At 41.0% G+C, this 17,890-nt stretch overlaps 1 protein-coding gene across 19 annotated transcripts in view; it reads left to right on the top strand.

The window, feature by feature from the left end:
• The first annotated feature begins 6,351 nt into the window (after positions 1 to 6,351).
• RABGEF1 (RAB guanine nucleotide exchange factor 1) overlaps positions 6,352 to 17,890 on the top strand; it is a 50,488-nt gene continuing 38,949 nt past the window's right edge. For 9 of the 19 annotated variants that reach the window (XM_086374717.1, XM_086374709.1, XM_086374701.1 and 6 more), the window contains exon 1: positions 6,980 to 7,023. Coding sequence is in view for 2 of the 19 variants with exons in the window: in XM_086374697.1 (XP_086230823.1) it covers positions 7,371 to 7,507 (137 nt within the window). In the remaining 17 variants the exon portion in view is untranslated. Of the gene's footprint in view, positions 6,787 to 6,979; positions 7,508 to 17,890 lie in introns of those variants that run through there. The other 10 variants (XM_086374716.1, XM_086374708.1, XM_086374700.1 and 7 more) reach the window with 4 other exon arrangements.

Here is a 17,890-nt window from a genome sequence, read left to right as displayed (position 1 = left end):
TTTTTGGCACAATTGATGAAAATTGAATAAGGATTATAGATTAAATTAGAGGATTTTATCAATGTTAATTTTCTTGATTTTGATAATTTTGCTTTGGTTTTTCTCAGAGATTATTCTTAGGAAACACACACTGAAATATGTAGGTGTTTGCAACTTAGTCTTAAGTTCTTCAGGAAAAAAGGGAGAGAAAGAGAGCACAAATGATAAAGAAAATTGGACAAATCTACAAATTCTAGAAACAAAAAACTCCATGTAAGATTAATTCAAAGAGACCCACAGAAAACATTATAATCAAAGTGTAGCAAGCCAAAGAAGAATCTTGAAAGCATGGAGAGAAGGGGATTGGTCACTAGTAGACCTGCTGTATAAGAAATGCTAGAAGGACTTCTTCAAACCGAAGAAAAGAGGACACTAGAAGTCATATGAGGAAGTAAACAATACCAATAAAGATGAAAACCTAGGTAAATGTAAAGGTCAATGTCATCGTACTAAACGTTTATAACTCCTCTCTTTTCTTTTATGGGCTTCCCTGGTGGCTCAGTGGCAAAGAATCCACCTGCCAATGGAGGAGATTCGGAGAAGATCCCCTGGAGAAGGAAATGGCAACCCACTCCAGTATTCTTGCATGGGAAATTCCAGGGACAGAGGAGCCTGGTGGGCTGCAGGCCATAGGTTTCCAAAAGAGACAGACATGATTTAGCGACTAAACAACAACTTCCCTATTTGATTTTAAAGTCATGTGCATAAAACACTAATTATAAACCTGTGCTGATAGGCAAACAATTTATAGAGATGAAATCTGACAATAACAGGATAAAATGAGGAGGACATAGTTGTTTTGGAAGCACAGTACATACTATTTTCAATAAAGTTGGTATTATTCAAACTAAGTTGTTACAAGTTCAAAATGTTAATTGTAATCACAAAAGTAACCATGAAGAAAATAACTAAAAATTTACAGAAAATGAAAATAGTAGACTACAGAAAAACATTTAAATACCCCAAAAATGCAGTAATGAAAGATTGAGGGGAAAAAACATAATAGATTTAGAAAACAAGTAGCAAAATGGCAGATGTAAGTCATTATTTAGCAGCAATTACTTCAAATTTAAGTAGATTAAACTTTCCACTTTAAAGCCAAAGATTGGCAGAATGTATTTCCTAAAAAGTTCCATCTATCTGCTGTCTGTAAGAAACTTACCTTAAAGACACAAAGAGATTGGAAGTAAAAGGATGGAAAAATATATTCCATGAAAACAGTAACCAAAGGAGAATTGAGGTGGTTATATTATTAAACAGAATAGATTTTACATTTAAAAAGGTTATGAGATAAGTACATTAGAAACTCCCCACAGCTACAGAAAAGCCCACGCAGCAAGGAAGACCCAGCACAGCCAAAAATAAATAAAATTATATATAAAAAAAAAAGATCTCAAATACACCTTAAGTTAAATTTGCTCAGTCATGTCCAGCTCTTTGCAACTCCATGGACTGTAGCTGCCAGGCTCCCCTTCCATGGAATTCTCGAGGCCAGAATACTGGAGTGGGCAGCTGTTCTCTTCTCCAGGGGATCTTCCCTACCCAGGTATCGAACCTAGGTCTCCCACATTGCAGGCATATTCTTTACCATCTGAGCCACCAGGGAAGCCCCCAAACACCTTAAAGGAACTAGAAAAATGAAGAGCAAATTGAGCCAAAGCTAGCAGAAGACAGAATGTAAAGATTAGAGTAGCAATAAATGGAATGGAGACTAGGATAACAAGAGAATATAGAAAATCAACAAAACCAAGTTTTTTTTCTTTAAGATCAGAATTAACAAGTCTTGAGCTAGATTGGTTACAAAAAAGAGAAAACTCAATTTGCTAAAATCAGAAAGAACAGGGGTCATTACTATTTACATAAATGAAAAAATTTATGAGAATTCTGTGAATATTTGTGCACCAACAAATTCAATAATTAAATGAGCTAATTCCTAGAAACATAAATCCTACCAACTCTGAATCACAAAGAAATAGAAAATCTGAAAATATTTGTAACTAGTAAGGAGATTGAATCCATAGTCAAAACCCTCCCAACAAATAGAAGCCCTAGACTTTATGGCTTTGCTAGTGAATTCTACCAAAAGTTTAAAGAAGAACTAATATCAGTCCTTCTTAAAGTCTTCAAAAAAAAAAAAAAATTGAAAGTGGAGAGAATGCTTTCTAACTTATTCATTGAAGCCAGCATTGCCCTAATACTGAGTCAGATAAAGACAATACAAGGAAACTATACAGACCAATACTCCTTAAGAACACTAATATAATAATTCTCAACAAAATACTAGCGAATTCAGCAGCATATAAAAAAAGTTACATACTGTGATCAAGTAAACTATATTCGTGGAATATACAAGGATGGTTCAACATATAAAAACTCATCAAATGGTATTCACTATATTGAATCACCGACTCGATGGCATCACTGACTCGATGGACATGAGTTTGAGCAAGCTCCGGGAGTTGGTGATGGACAGGGAAGCCTGGCGTGCTGCAGTCCAAGGGGTCACAGAGTCAGACACAACTGAGTGACTAAACTGAACTGATACTGAAAAAACTACCCAGGCTTCTCATTTGATGCAGAAAAAGCTTGTGACACAATTCAATACCCTTTCATAATAAAAACACTCAAAAAACTAGGAATATAAATATAAGAAAGCCACATATAAAAACCACATAGCTAACACTATACATAATGATGAAAGGTTAAAAGCTTATCTGCTAAAATAAGAAACTAGATTAAGGATGCCTGTTTTTGCCAGTTCTATTCAATAGTATTGGAAGTTCTAGTTAGAGCAACTGGGCGACAGAAAGAAAAGGCACCCAAACTGGAAAGGAAGGAGTCTTTGAAGATGATGTGATCTTATAGTAGAAAACCCTAAGGACTCCACACACATGCACACACACACACACACACACAAATCTGTTAGAACCAATAGATGAATCAAGCAAAAATAGTAGTACAGAATCAATACACTGAAATCAATTGCATTTCTAATACTGAACAAAGGGGAAAGTAGGGAAAGAATTCCATTTAAAATAACATCAAAAAGAATAAAATACTTAGGAATTAATTTAATCAAGGAGGCGAAAGACTGAAAATGGCAAAACCATTGATGAAAGAATGAAGGCATAAATAAATTGAAAGACATATCATGTAAATTGGTTTGTTGTTGAATCTTAGGAGTACTCTATATATTCTGGATAACAATCCCTTATCACAGGTAGGGATTTGCAAAACCTTTTTCCTATTCTGTGAGTTGACTTTATAGTCTATTATATTGACTGTTACCTTGGATGCACAAAAGTTTTAAATTTTGTGCTAATATGTCTATTTTTTCTTTTATTACCTGTGCCTTTGGTGTATATCTGAGAAATTATCGCCAAATCCAGTGTAATGAAGCTTTTATCCCCTGTGTTTTCTTCTAAATTTTCTTACATTTAGGTCTTTGATCCATTTTGAGTTAATTTTTTGTATACAGTGTTAGGTAGGGGTCCAACTTCATATTATGTCTATTTTACAATAAAAATTACATTAAAAATTAATATACTTTGATGATAAGAAACACCCAGTAAACTAGGAATAACAAGAAACATCTCAGCATGATAAAGGCCACGTATGAAAAACCCACATCAGACCATGGTGAAAGACTGAGTTTTTCCACTGAGGCTGGAAACAAGGCAAGGATGCGTACTTTAACCACTTCTATTAGTATGTTTTCATTTCTCTTAGGTAGATTCATCTTATCTAACCTTTCTGCAGAATTTAACTGATCAGTCCCTTGGCTTTCTTTCTCCTCTTAGCCTCCACGTTACTCCTCTTTTCTAGTTTTCTTCTTGTTGCTTTTTTTTTTTCTTCTTTGCTGGCTCTTTTCCTTTTGACCCACTCCAGGATTTACTCTTACCCTCTTTTCAGTTTTCCCAATGGGACTGATTTTTATAAGTTAGTATACAAAAACAGGGCTTCCCTAGTAGCTCAGACAGTAAAGCATCTGCCTGCAATGCAAGAGACCCAGTTTCAATCCCTGGGTCGGGAAGATCCCCTGGAGAAGGAAATGGCAACCCACTCCAGTATCCTTGCCTGTAAAATCCCATGGACAGAAGAGCCTGGTGGGCTGTACAGTCCATGGGGTCACAAAGAGTGGGATACAACTGAGCGACTAACACATACACACACACAGACAGGCAAAAACAAAGCATACATTGAAATAAAGAATAAAGCAATGAATATCCATGTACCTGTCATCCAACTCAAGAGCTAAAACATTGCTTCCTCAGTTAACTATACCTTTGTTGCCTTTTCCAATAGTCTCCACCACCACCATCCCTTCTCCCAGGGGGGAATGTGGTAGTTTTGTGCTGCTGCTGCTAAGTCACGTCATTCGTGTCCGGCTCTGTGCGACCCCGTAGACTGCAGCCCACCAGGCTCCCCCGTCCCTGGGATTCTCCAGGCAAGAACACTGGAGTGGGTTGCCATTTCCTTCTCCAATGCATGAAAGTGAAAAGTGAAAGTGAAGTCGCTCAGTCGTGTCTGACTCTAGCGACCCCATGGACTGCAGCCTACCAGGCTCCTCCGTCCATGGGATCTTCCGGGCGAGAGTACTGGAGTGGGTTGCCATTGCCTGTTCTGAGTTTTGTGCTAGTTTGTTCCATTAATGGCCTCAACGATTAAGACCTAGTGTCCTTTTTGCTAGTCCCCTCCCACACTGACTTTGGGGTTAGCCCCTTACTTGCTTTGCCCATTACCATTTGATCTCTTCTCCTTCCTCCCTTCAATTCACTCTGCTACAGCTACTCAAGTTGGTGTCAGGAGGGCCTTTGCACTTGCTGTTCCCTGTGCCTAAAACATTCTTGCCCAAATACTTGCATAGTACTGAGTTAGCCAAAAAGTTTGTTCAGGTTTTTCTGTATGATGTTACAACCTAAATGAACTTTTTGGCCAACGCAATGGTATAGCTAGCTCCCTCACCCTTTGCTCTAGTCACCTTCTCAGCCAGGGCTTTCTTGTTCACCCTAAAATTTTCCTCCATAGCAATGGCCACTATCCTACTGTACTATTGTAAATTATTTATTAATGGCCCCTGCACCTCTCCCCTAGAATGTAAGCTTCTCAGCATAGGTACTTTTTAAAATTTTAAATAGTCTGCTATCCTCAGCAGAGCACACTTTAGGTGTGGTAGGGGAGGGAAAATAATTTTCTCTCTGCTTTTCTGAGTTGTTGGTTGAAATCCTTATAAAATAAAAGTGACAAGAGAAAAACAAATTTATTAACATGTATCCTTAACATGTACACAGGAGTTAACCAGGGAAAAGGCTTAGAATGCCAATCTAAATATTTTCCAGTAAAGACAAAAGAGGAAAGATGTTGGGGGGGGCGCGAGGGGAGGGTGGAGACCACTTATGGAGGAGACTAGGGGAAGAAACAGAGAAGGCGATGGCACCCCACTCCAGTACTTTTGCCTGGAAAATCCCATGGATGGAGGAGCCTGGTAGGCTGCAGTCCATGGGGTCGCTAAGAGTCGGACACGACTGAGCGACTTCACTTTCACTTTTCACTTTCATGCATTGGAGAAGGAAATGGCAACCCACTCCAGTGTTCTTGCCTGGAGAATCCCAGGGACGGGGGAGCCTGGTGGGCTGCAGTCTATGGGGTCGCACAGTCAGACACGACTGAAGTGACTTAGCAGCAGCAGCAGGGGAAGAAAAACAGGCTTAAAAGTCTGTTCAACTAATACAATTATGTAAAGTTTAAAAATAAAATAAAATTTAAAACAAACAAACAAACAAAAGTCTGTTCAACAGTTTAAGCCAGTCTCCATTGATGAGTCTCCAGTGATGTATTAGAGTTGTCCTCTGCTAGGTACAGAGAGGGAGACACTTTTATAAATGGCCATTTCCTTCATAAATGTACGTTTCCCTTAAGAAAGGTTAACTTCTAGTTTGTTTTCAGGGCTTCTGTGTCTCTTTCTCAGAATAATCCTTATGCCAAAGAAGCATATTTTGGGGTGGCATATTCTACTACCCTCCAGCATTTAGGAGTAATCTGAGGAAGAACCAATCTCCGTTTTATAAATAATGAGCAAAGACTGGGAAATTAGGCAACCTGTCCGAGATCACTGAGGCAGCATTTGGCAAACCTGGGATTCTAATCCAGATCTCCCTCCCAGACACCTTACTGCATTTTCTCTTTTTTCTTTCCCTCTTTTTTTTTTTTTCCCAGTCGTGGCTGCACTTTGTGCCATAGATGGCATCCAGAATACTAGGCAGCTGCTGTCTCCAACATTCCTGAAATGGGAATCACGGAGAACTGGATTCCATTTATGACTCGACCACTGATAGCGAGACACTGGCTAACTTTTTAACTCCTGGAGCTCAGTTACGCTCGGCTGTAAAACTGGTTTCTGTATCAACCACTCTCTTTAAGGTCTTTTAACTCAAGAACTTTAAAAATCCTAAGATCCGGGTGAAGCTGTGGGATTCATGAGTTTCTCAGGCAGCCTCATTTCCTGCGGTCTGGAACCATCTACCGGCCCAAACACTGCTCTCCGAGAGCCTTGGCAGCCGCCGCCTCCCATTCCAAGCAAGAATGGGAGGAGCCATGTCAGACGGGCAGCGTCGTCCTCCGCCTACTCCTAGAAAAAGACAAGGAAACATCGGCTTCTCCGCCGGCTCCCGAACGCTCCAGATCAGCGCCCCGGGATCAGGGTCGAAGCCGTCTCCATCTCCGCGCCTTTAGGCTTTGCGGCTGCAGGTATTCACGCCATCTCCACCCAGGGCGGATTCCTACGGAAACCCGCATCCTCTCGGTTAGCGCCGACGCCCCGGAAGTGACGTGCGGGCGTGCATGCGTGGCGTGCGTTCGCGGCGCCGGGGGCGGGGCTACGAGAGGGAGGGCCGGCGTGAGGGCGGGTTGTGGACAAGTACCGGCCACCTCCTCTAGCGACGCGCGGAGAGCGGCTGACCTGACGTCGGTGGAGCCGGAGGTGAGGTACGGGGCAGACTGGTTGGGGGCGAGGGCGGCGCGGTTCTTGGCTCGGGGCGGCGTGGCGGCGGCGCCGTCCCGGCGTGGGGGTGCTGGGTCATTGGTCTGGGCTGTCCACCCGGCTGGGGCCATCTAGCTCCGGTGTCTCCTGCCGCCCTCCGTCTCAGCCGCGGGGCCGGCGGCGGGGCCCTGGCCGGTCCCAGGTAGTCGTCGGCCCCCTTCATCCTCTGCCATGCTCGAACTGCCCGTTTTGGGCGCTCGTCGCCAAGTTCTTTGCAGCCCGGCCCAACTCCGACGGGCAGACGCGCGTCTGGTTTCCTGGCCGCGTTCTGCCACAGTCCACTCCTCGCGGGATGGCTGCCCTCCGGCCAGCTCCCTCCTCACTGTCCAGTCGCCGGAGTGCCGAGGGACACCTGTGGTGGTGGCCGGCTGGGTCGTGCCCTGGGCCCCTGGGGGATCCCGTCGCAGCCCGGCCTGTCAGGGGCGCCAGGTACTTCAGGGAGCCTCGTCGGTATTGGAAAGGTCCCGGAGGGAAAGGTCCCAGAGCTGGGAGAATGCTTCTAGCGCGGGGACTGAAGACTGGTCCTAACTTTGGCCCGGTGGTTGAGGGCGAAGTTGTGGGCCTGGGTGTTTAGGAGGAGAAGTCCCTGCTTCCGAACTGTCTGGGAGGAGATGCCCATCACGGAAGTTTAGTTGGCAGGGGGGAAGAGAGTAGGTCAGAGCCCTGGTGATGTCTCAGCGCCAGTGACCAAGCCCTGTGGTTGAGAAATGTGTCAGTGGGCGCTGGGCCTCGCCTTGCCGTGAGATTGATTAGGTGTCAGGAACATTTGTCAGGATGAGTTTACAGCATCACCTGGGAAGTAATTTTTTGGATCTGGAGAGTTTTGTGTTTTGTGTGTAAAAATAGTTGTACTTTTTTTTTTCTGTAAATCTAAAACGGCAAAGCAAACCCCCAAAAGTCTTATTAAAGTTACTAATTAAAATAGTTGTACCAAGAAAGCTTTCCAGAGATCCCCAAAGATTTTGATTTAATCCATTTAATGATAAATAACGATAATTTTAAGAGTTATTGGTTCTTAGGTGAAAGATTAAGAAGTATTCAGGATTTGAACATGTATGGACCTCCCAAGCAATCATTTTCTTTTCTCTAGAAGTTAGCTACTTCAGGAGAGGGGGACAGCGGAGATACAGTGTGGTGAGCAGAGTGAGCTAAGAGTAGGGGCGGGGTGGGGTGGGGACCATACCCCAGGTGCCCCGAGGGACTGCAGGGTGTGGGGGGAGGTACCTGGGAATATTTTTGGAAATGTCCTGAAGAATGAGTACTATTCAGACTGACAAGGTGGAGTGAGAATTTTAGGGGTCGTGGGAATGTGGGGGTGGGGCAGCTAAAGGAGGAGAGGAGAGTAACTCCCCAGGAGGTGGTTTTTAAAAGGGAAAAAAATGCAGACAGAGGGGCAGAGATGCAGGAGTTTCTTGGGCCTTTTCTCTGACGGTGACAGAACCAGGGAAGGATTTTGAGGTGGGTTATTTTATTTGCCTGGTTAACATGGAATTTTTATGTCAGTCTTAACAGGCTGATCAGGATCGTGCTTGATTCTGGGCTAGCTTGTGTTTTGAGTGTTTGAATGGAATTGTCTGTTCATTTACTAATTGTTTGAGTGTGTCTGACCTTGCTTATTTGTACACTTCTATAAACAGGAATTCTGCTTTTATCTCTTTGCATCTCAATCCAAGTCAGGCATTCACTGAGTGTTCCTGGAGGACTTGAGACATCATGGATTTCTGATGTTGATTTTCAGTGAAAAACAATTAATCGGTATTTATTTAGATAGCTACAAATAGAAGGACTAAGATCTTGTTTTTATTTACTTTTGGCAGTCTTTGGCTAGAAACGGAATTTCTGTCTTGACAATGCAAGTTTCACTTTTGGCACATGTGTTTATATTGGTTGCAAAGTAGGCATCTCCAGCAGAGATGACCCATGCCTAAAATATTGGAGATGTCTGTGTAACATACTTGTCTGTTCTGTGACTTAGAATAGAAATGCTATTAAGTGGCTTCTTAACCCAGCGCTGACCCTAAAAAAAAGTTTCACAACAGAGGCCAGGCATTTTGAAAGTCATGTTAAATGTTCATTTTTGTCCTAAAGAATTGTGGAAACATTATGTATATTGTTTGTTTGACTGAAATGCCTTGAAATAATCTAAACTGTTGTTGAGTAAACACTTAGGAAAAACAATAATAGTTGACTCATCTTTTTCCCACATACTATTATGTAGCTCTTATTTTATCTGTTTGTTATTTGGATAAAGCTCCTAACATGCCTTAAGAAAATGCTGTACTTTATGGTGCTGCTTTCAAGTTACCCCATGAGATTCCTGTTGTTGCTGAAGTTACTATCGGTGGGATAGGAAGCGTAATTTTTATTATGTAGTAAAATATTTTTTTTACATCTCTGGTAGCATAGCTTACTTGTTTATGGTCACTAGGTGGGTGAAGGACTATAATTATAATCAATTAATTAGATAAATTTATAGTTAGAAGTTATGATCAGAATGTTAAGTATGAGTGCATGATAGAGTAAAATTTTACCCACTAAGAGAGTCTTAAGCTTTTTGTTTTCTTCAAATGACAGCAATGAGATTTCTGAAATCCCTGAAGCATGAATGCAGCAAGAGCATTTATGGCTCTAAATTCCATGCTGTTTCACAGTACAGAATGGTTGGCAGCATCCCCTGTGCTAGGCAGAGGGCAACCCGAAGGAGCTGGATAGAAATTTTATAAATCATTTTTGAAGCTAGTTGGTTCAGTTCTCATTCGGAGTAAATATGCAAATACACCTGCATTTGTGGTGATTTCATCTGTATTTTAAAAATGACTTTTGGGGGATTTTTACAGGGGATATATTTGCAAATTTCTGTGTGCACCCCAGTTAAAAATACATAATGAAAGTGTCCTATTTTGATAGTTCCTCTGTTGTTAGACTTTCCTAATTTTAAATATAACGTTGGTTACAACACTTGGTTTTGTTCTTTGGGAGCTCAAGAAAGATAATGCCTCTAGAAACTGAGCTCATAAATGTTTATTAGTAGAAGAAAATATCTTCTTGTGCTCTACTGTTGTTTTTTTTTTTAAGTGGGGCATATCATTTGCTTGTATCACACCTTGTTCCCAAAAGGATTCATAATGATTTGCAAAGATACGTACAACTAACTGTTGGAAACAGAAAAAGGTGATGAATTCAGGACTGTGGGAGGAAAATGAAGGTGGAAACAGAATTGAGATCTGTACACAAAGTACTTGGACTGAAGTCTTAAGTATTTGTTAGAGGGCCCCAAATTTGACTGCTTTTTAGTAGCCAGTTCAGAAAGAAATGTAATCAGTTGCATGGTTCACTGACCATAAGATAAGACCCAACTTCTGCTTTGGATTCCCAAAGACTCCTTGTTCTGAGAAACCCCTTAACTGCATCCTTAAGTAGCATGCATTTCAGAGGCCTGTGTTGTGTTTTACTTTGTTTTTTAGTAAAATTCCTCACTGCTTCATTGTGTAGGTTAATGACATAAGATCAAAACATAATTCAATAAAAACAGTTCTGGTCCTGGCAAAAAAAATGTGGACTAAGCACTCAGCTCCTGAGACTGATTTAATTTAAGGATCTGTTTTACATTATCTAGGTGTGTAGATGGGGATGACACAGTTTTCAGGTTACCTTTCGTAAGTATTTTGTTTCTCCGTGGAGCTTTTTAATTAATTTATCAGCAGTGAGGTTTGGGTTTGTGCTTCCTGACAAGTTCTTTGAGTACATATATTTTTTGTGTTGTTGGTTAGTCACAGAGCCATATTTTTATCAGGCATGCTTTATCATGGAGGGTATGAAAATGGAGGAGACTGCCAAGGATAAATATTTAAATAAAAGTTACCTTGCCTCCACACATAGATAAGCTGAGGAAATACCAATGAGTACCAAGACTCATTGCTGGAAGTAGGTTTCGGGTGTTAGCTTCAACACAGAGAGCATTGGCTTGTGAAGTCCAGGCATGTAATTTATATTTAAGAAGGGAATCAATCCACTCGGCTCATCCTAGGTGTAGTGTCCAGTAAATTAATATATCTGCCTTTTCCTCAAGCTAAAAAGTTGACCTTTTAAGTAATTAGTTCAAACTTATCAAGTGCTAGCATGAGCCAGGCATGTGCTGATAATGCTGTCCTTCTCCTTTATTTCCTTTCTTAAAAGAAAAATATAAAGAAATGTGATTCAGAGCAGTAACTTGTTCCAGGTCATACAAGAAGTGATGGAGATTTGAACTTAGGTAAAATTTAACTTCGGTAATCTGACAGACTCAGTGGTCCACACCTGTGACTTTCTACTATAGTACTTGAGGTGGGCTAGTCTGGGCCCACACATGGGGCTACACGATACTCTCAGTAGAGGTCAACACACTGGCAAGTATTATAACCCATCCCTGCAAAAGGGCCTTGAACCATTCTGAACCTTCATCCAGAAAATGAGCTGAGAGCTGCAAGTTCAGGGCATTTGGCCATAGTCTGTACATCTGGGAAAAAATACACCTTCTAGGCATCTGTCAGGACTAGAGAAATGGGGATATTATTTTATGCATTTGTGTACATCTGAAATGCATATACTTTTTTTTGTTGTTATGAATTTGTGTCTTGAGAGCAGGAAAACCACGATTATATAGTTGTAAAGATAGTGTGCCGTTCTGAAAAGAGAGGTCTATATTTATATTTTAGAGACACATTTAGGTTATACTTTTATAGTGATACTGTGAGGTGTTATTATTGTTATGTTATGATATTGTTATGTGTTATTAATCTCATTTTGTGTTTTATTAGGGATTGTATTGCATTTTAGATTTGTACAGATAAGTAAACCATTATTTATTGTGAGTTTTCATATGAGACTATTCCAGTTTAATTTCACATCATTTTATTTTGAAGTATTGTAATATAGTTCCTCCAGGATATTGTAAATTGTGACCTAGCCTACGGAACTAAAGAGTAGAGAACATCCTTATTCATCCTTGATAGTAAACAATGGGTGGAACTGTCCTTGTCTAAATATAGTTATGTAACATGGTGTTTCCTTAATTGCATTTCCATAGTACTTTTGTCATTGTAGTTAAATAGGTTCCTGAAAAATTAGTTGGGTTAGTGACCTAAGTTTTGAATAGGATATTATAAGAAGAATACAAAATAAAATTGTGAAAACAACAAAAAAAGTAGGCTGATGAAACAGTGTCCAAAATCCATTCTAATTAATGTCTTAGGAAGTAATATGCTTGGCTTTTACTTAGTGAATTGGATTACATTTTTGTTTATAGAAATTAATTAGCCTTTGTGGTTGGGACAGTAGTGTGATAAGTGTGTAGATTTCATTTGTCTGGAGTTTCAAATGTTGTATAGTTGTGAATGGACACATCTTAAATATCATTTATAAGCAATAATCAGATGGCAAAGTATTTTCATACCATATGCTAGCTGCTGATACCTTTACAGAACATCATGTGATGTTTACAGAACACCTGCTCCAGGACATAGAATGTCTGATGAGAGACAATATTGCAATTCAGTATTTAAGTCCTTTGAATGTCAGCTGTATAAGGGAGACAGCACTTTCTCCCAAAGCCTACTTTCATTTTACTTTTTAAAACTTTTATTTATGGCTGTGCTGGTCTTCATTGCTACAAGTGGGCATTCTGTAGTTGTGGAGAGTCGGGGGCCGCTCTGGTTGTGGGCTTGGGCTTCCATTGCTGTGGCTGCTTCTGTTGCAGAGCACGGGCTCGAGGCACGTGGGCTTCAGTAGTTGTGGTGCATAGGCTTAACTGCCCTGCGCATGTGGGATCTTCCAGGACCAGGACTCAAACCCATGTCCCTTGTGTTGGCAGGCGGGATTCTTAACTGCTGGACCACCAGAGAAGCCCCTTTATTTTTATCTTTTATTGACATATAGTTGATTTACAGTGTTGTGTTAGTTTCAAGTGTACAGCAAAGTGAATCAGTTTTCAATTTCTTTTCCCATATAGGCCATTACAGAGTACTGAATAGAGCTCCCTGGGCTATACAGTAGGTCCTTATTAGTTATCTGTTTATAATATGTGTGTATGTAGGTCCCAGTCTCCCAGTTTATCCCTTTCCTCTTCTCCCCCCTGGTAACAGTAGGTTTGTTTTCTGCATCTGTGACTATTTCTGTTTTGTAAATAAGTTCATTTCAGGAGCCTGCTTTTATTCTTATGTGTGCTTGAGGACAGATTGCAGGCAGATTTTGTTGTTGATGTTACCCGTGAGAGGTTGTAGGCTATTTCCCTAAAGAAGAATTTTTACCTTTTCAGTACATTGCCTTTTCAGTGTGTGTGTGTGTGTGTGTGTGTGTGTGTGTATGTGTGTGTTTATGTTGTCTTCAACTATCTACCTGTTATTTCATGATTTTAAAGTGATTTTAATATTTTGTGTAAGCAGTTCAGAACTCACCATAAGGTACATCAGATCAGATCAGTCGCTCAGTCGTGTCCGACTCTTTGCGACCCCATGAATCGCAGCACGCCAGGCCTCCCTGTCCATCACCGACTCCTGGAGTTCACTCAGACTCACGTCCATCGAGTCAGTGATGCCATCCAGCCATCTCATCCTCTGTCGTCCCCTTCTCCTCTTGCCCCCAATCCCTCCCAGCATCACAGTCTTTTCCAATGAGTCAACTCTTCGCATGAGGTGGCCAAAGTACTGGAGTTTCAGCTTTAGCATCATTGCTTCCAAGGAAATCCCAGGCTGATCTTCAGAATGGACTGGTTGGATCTCCTTGCAGTCCAAGGGACTCTCAAGAGTCTTCTCCAACACCACAGTTCAAAAGCATCAATTCTTCGGCGCTCAGCTTTCTTCACAGTCCAACTCTCACATCCATACATGACCACAGGAAAAACCATAGCCTTGACTAGACGAACCTTTGTTGGCAAAGTAATGTCTCTGCTTTTGAATATGCTATCTAGGTTGGTCATAACATAAGTGGGTTTTATTGTACTGCAAAGAAGACTGGTATTTAAGCTCCATGTTACTTTGTAGTTCTGTCCTTCTTTGAGCTGTCATAGATTTCCTAAACAAAATTGGTTTCAGCCAGTGTGTTCTTAGCTCCCAGTGATGACTAATTTCTAACCGCTTGGCTCACATTAGAATTTTATTTAGAAAAATAAAAAGAGTTTTCTTGGTGGCTTGACACTGTTATCCTGAAATCATTAGTAGTGTTTTTTGCCTTAAAGTCTACTTTGATAGCAGTATAGCTTTCTTTGCTTTCTCTTGATGAATGTTGCCTGCTGTATCTTTTTTCTATCCTTATATGTTTCAACCTTCTTTATCCTAGAAAAGTATCATGAAGTTAGATTTAGTTTTTTATTTCTTTAGTCTTACAATTTTAGTCTTTAAATTAGAATTTTTAGTCTATTAGTGTAATTGTTACTGTATTTGGAAATTTGCATTCTTTCCTCTTAGTATTACTTCTACCCTGTTTACTCTCTCCTCTCCTTTTGGAACTCTAGTTACATACCTGGTAGACTTTTTCACAGTGTTCCCCAATCTGCTCCTTTTTCTTTTTTTTGGCCACACCGTGTGGCGTGGAAGATCTTTGTTCCCCCACCAGGGATCAAGCCCGCGTCCCCTGCAGTGTAAGTGTGGAGTCTTAACCACTGGACCACCAGGAAAGTCCTTGATCTGTGCCTAAATCTACCCTTTGAATTCTTAGGTTTAGTTAATATACTTTTCAGATCTAGAATTTCAATTTGATTCTTATAGATTCCAGTTCTCAGTTGAAATTCTTCATCTTTTTATATGTTCTTTCCTCTTTCTTCCCCTGTTTTTTAAAATAGGAAATTTAAGCCATTGTTATTTAAAAGTCTTTCCGTTAACTTCAATGTCTGGATTATCTGAACATCTGTTTCTGTTTTTTCCTTTTGGTTTTTAGTTATAGGAATGCTGAGCATTATGAATAAAATGAAGTTCCAGATGCTTCTGCTCTTTTTCAGAGAGGAAATCCCTCATCCTTTTTGCTAGTCAGGTAGAGTAGGGGCTCATCACCTAATCCTGTTAGGGGCTGAGTTGATGGTTGAGATTGTGTTGCCGGTTTGGTACGGCAGGGATTCTCTTTAGTTTGTCTTAAATGCTGTTTGCCTTTAATGTTAGCAAGTAGCCAGCCATCCAGGGTTTCCAACTGGTACTCTCATAAATTCACAGGGATCCCTCCTCCTGGTAGCTTCTCTGCTCTAATCTTTGCTGAGGGCAGTGAGGTTGTTGAAAACTCTAGTCTTGATTTTCAGGGGCTTTTGGTTTTGTTTTGAAGCCTTCTTTGTGCAACTGCAGAATTTGGTAAATGTGTTCAGGAGAAGGCCAGCCTTTTGTCAGGCCCGGTTCTTCAACTCTCCTCTTTCACTGGGATCTTGACCTGTGGAGTCTTGCTTTTCATCTCTACCAAAAGCTCTCATGGTTCTTCTGCAGAAGGAAAGTCTTGATTCTCAGCTTTTTGCCCCAGAATCATCAGTACGTCATTTGGATTCTCTACAGGTCTTCCCTTTTTCCAGAATCTAGAGCCTTCTAGTCTTGGTTGCTTCCGCTGCTTTCTGATGCATTTAAACATTGGTTTTCAAAATGTTGCTGACTTTCCTAATGCTCAGCAGCAGTGTTGGTCTGCCACAAGCTACTTGGTCATATTCAGAAAAGAGTTTCCGGCTAGGAATGAAGTTATAAGAAGAAATTAATCTTTATAATTGTGGTGCTTACTTTATAGCCAGGCTCTGCCTATGGAATTCTCCAGGCAAGAATACTGGAGCAGGTAACCATTCCTTTTTCCATTGGATACTCCCTACCCAGAGATCAAACCTGGGTCTCCCACACTGCAGGCAGATTCTTTATTATCTGAGCCATCAGGGAAAGTTACTTTAATTTAGAGCAGTGGTTCTCAAGGAGCTCCTAGCCACATCACCTGGAAACTTGTTAAGAATGCAAATTCTCAGGCCCTCCCTACCCCCAGACCACCTGAATCTATGTTGTAACAAGTCTTCCAAGCATGATACTTATGCATGCTAAAATATGAGAACCACTGCCTTAGAAGTTAGTTGTTTGGCTGTTTAGTTTCTCCTACTTCCTACAGTTGAACGCTAGAGAGTATATAGGGGTGTTAAAACCAAAATTTAGCCGAGTAAATGAAGATCTAATTGGCTTTAGCAAATGATTCATGAATCAGGCAGCATCTCTTCTGACAAAGAGATACTTTGAGAGGTTACACAATGTGGAAGGCTTCTATAGTAAGCAGCAGGGACAGGAAAGGAAGTCATCATCAGCAAGGAAAAATGAAAGTTCATTGGAGGAAAGTAAAAGCTCAGGTGACCCTAGCTTCTCATTGGTTGAGCTACAGCATTTTCTTTTGGCTGGGCCGGTTGCTGGGAAAGAAGGAAGTCTTTCTCTTGCTGATGTAATAAAGTAGTGCACTTCCTGTTTGGAAGTGCAAGGTACATCTCTTCTGTTGCAGTCAGTAACTGACGTTCTTCCGGCAGGGTAATTGATGTCTTCCTGTCTGAGGTAATTGATGATGAAGATGATGAGGGAAGTAGTAGCACCTGCGAGCTCCCTTTACAGGCCTTCCTGATACCCATTTTAGTTAGATTTTCTTTTTTAAAAAAATTTTTCACAAGGGACAAAAGGGAAAGAAAACTCTCTAAGCAGGTACTTTGTGAGTCTTATGAATAAATCATTTAATAAATCTAGAAGATACCTATTGAGTACTCATTCTGTTCCTGGTGCTGTGTTGTCTACACACATGGAATGGACAAGTTAGCAAGTAAATGTAATAGAACATGAGTGTTGGAATAGCTGTAGTTATAAAATGTTCTAGGGAGACTTCCCTGGTTGAGAATCTGGCTTGCAGTGCCGGGGACTTGGGTTTGATCCTTGGTCAGGGAACTAAGACCCCACATACTGCCACAGAACAACGGAGCTGGTGCACCGCAACTGAAGCTTCCTTGTGCCGCAGCAAAAGAGCCTGCAGCGAAGATCCCATGTGCCGCAACTAAAACCTGACACAGTCAAACAAATAAGTAAATAAATCTTAAAAAAAAAAAAAAATGCTATAGGAGTCAGAGAGATGGAATTATTCTGTCAGTGGGGGAAGGGGAGTCAGACATTTGAAATAGGGTGGGATTTGAAGGCAGATGAACAGAAGGGTATTCTAGACTTGTTCATGAATAGGATGACTGTGTACCTTATTATCGAAAACACTTTTGAGAACCAAAGGGATGCTTTTATGCCAGGACTGTTAATCATTAACTGGGATGTATGATCAGCCTATTTGTAAAGAGGAAGTGATGCTGTGGATCCACAGGTCTGTGTCAACTAGTGAAAGACTCATTTCTTTGAATTATTTCTGGAATTTACAACAGTTCTAATTGGTTTACAGGACTGCTGTAACAAATTACCACAAAGTAGGTGCTTAAAACGACAGAAATTAATGGGTTTTTTGGTAGTTCTGGAGGCTAAACGTCTAAAAGCAGGGGCCATGCTCTCTCCGAAGGCTGTAGGGAAGATGGTTGCTGCAGGCCTTGGAGTTTCTTGGCTTGTAGCTATGTTCTTCCAGTCTCTGCCTCTGTGGCCACGTGGCCTCTGCGTGTTTCTGTGTCTCCCAGGGCCTTCTCTAAGGATACCAGTCATGGGATTTAGGACCCACTCTAATCCAGTATGACTTCATGTTAATTACATTTGCAAAGACATTGTTTCCAAATCTAGTCACATTCACATTATTGGGGTCCAGCTTGTCTTTTGGGAGGTCACAATTCAACCCATAGCAGATGGGGTTGTTTTAGCAGCTTTTGAAAGTTTC

The sequence above is a fragment of the Bos grunniens genome, chromosome 25 (assembly GCF_055505025.1).
Source record: "Bos grunniens cultivar Pamir isolate PY7600 chromosome 25, Bosgru_T2T1.0, whole genome shotgun sequence".
Taxonomy (NCBI): Eukaryota; Metazoa; Chordata; class Mammalia; order Artiodactyla; family Bovidae; genus Bos; species Bos grunniens.
The sequence above is the reverse complement of the archived record's forward strand: the minus strand, read 5'-3'. Positions and strand labels throughout refer to the sequence as shown.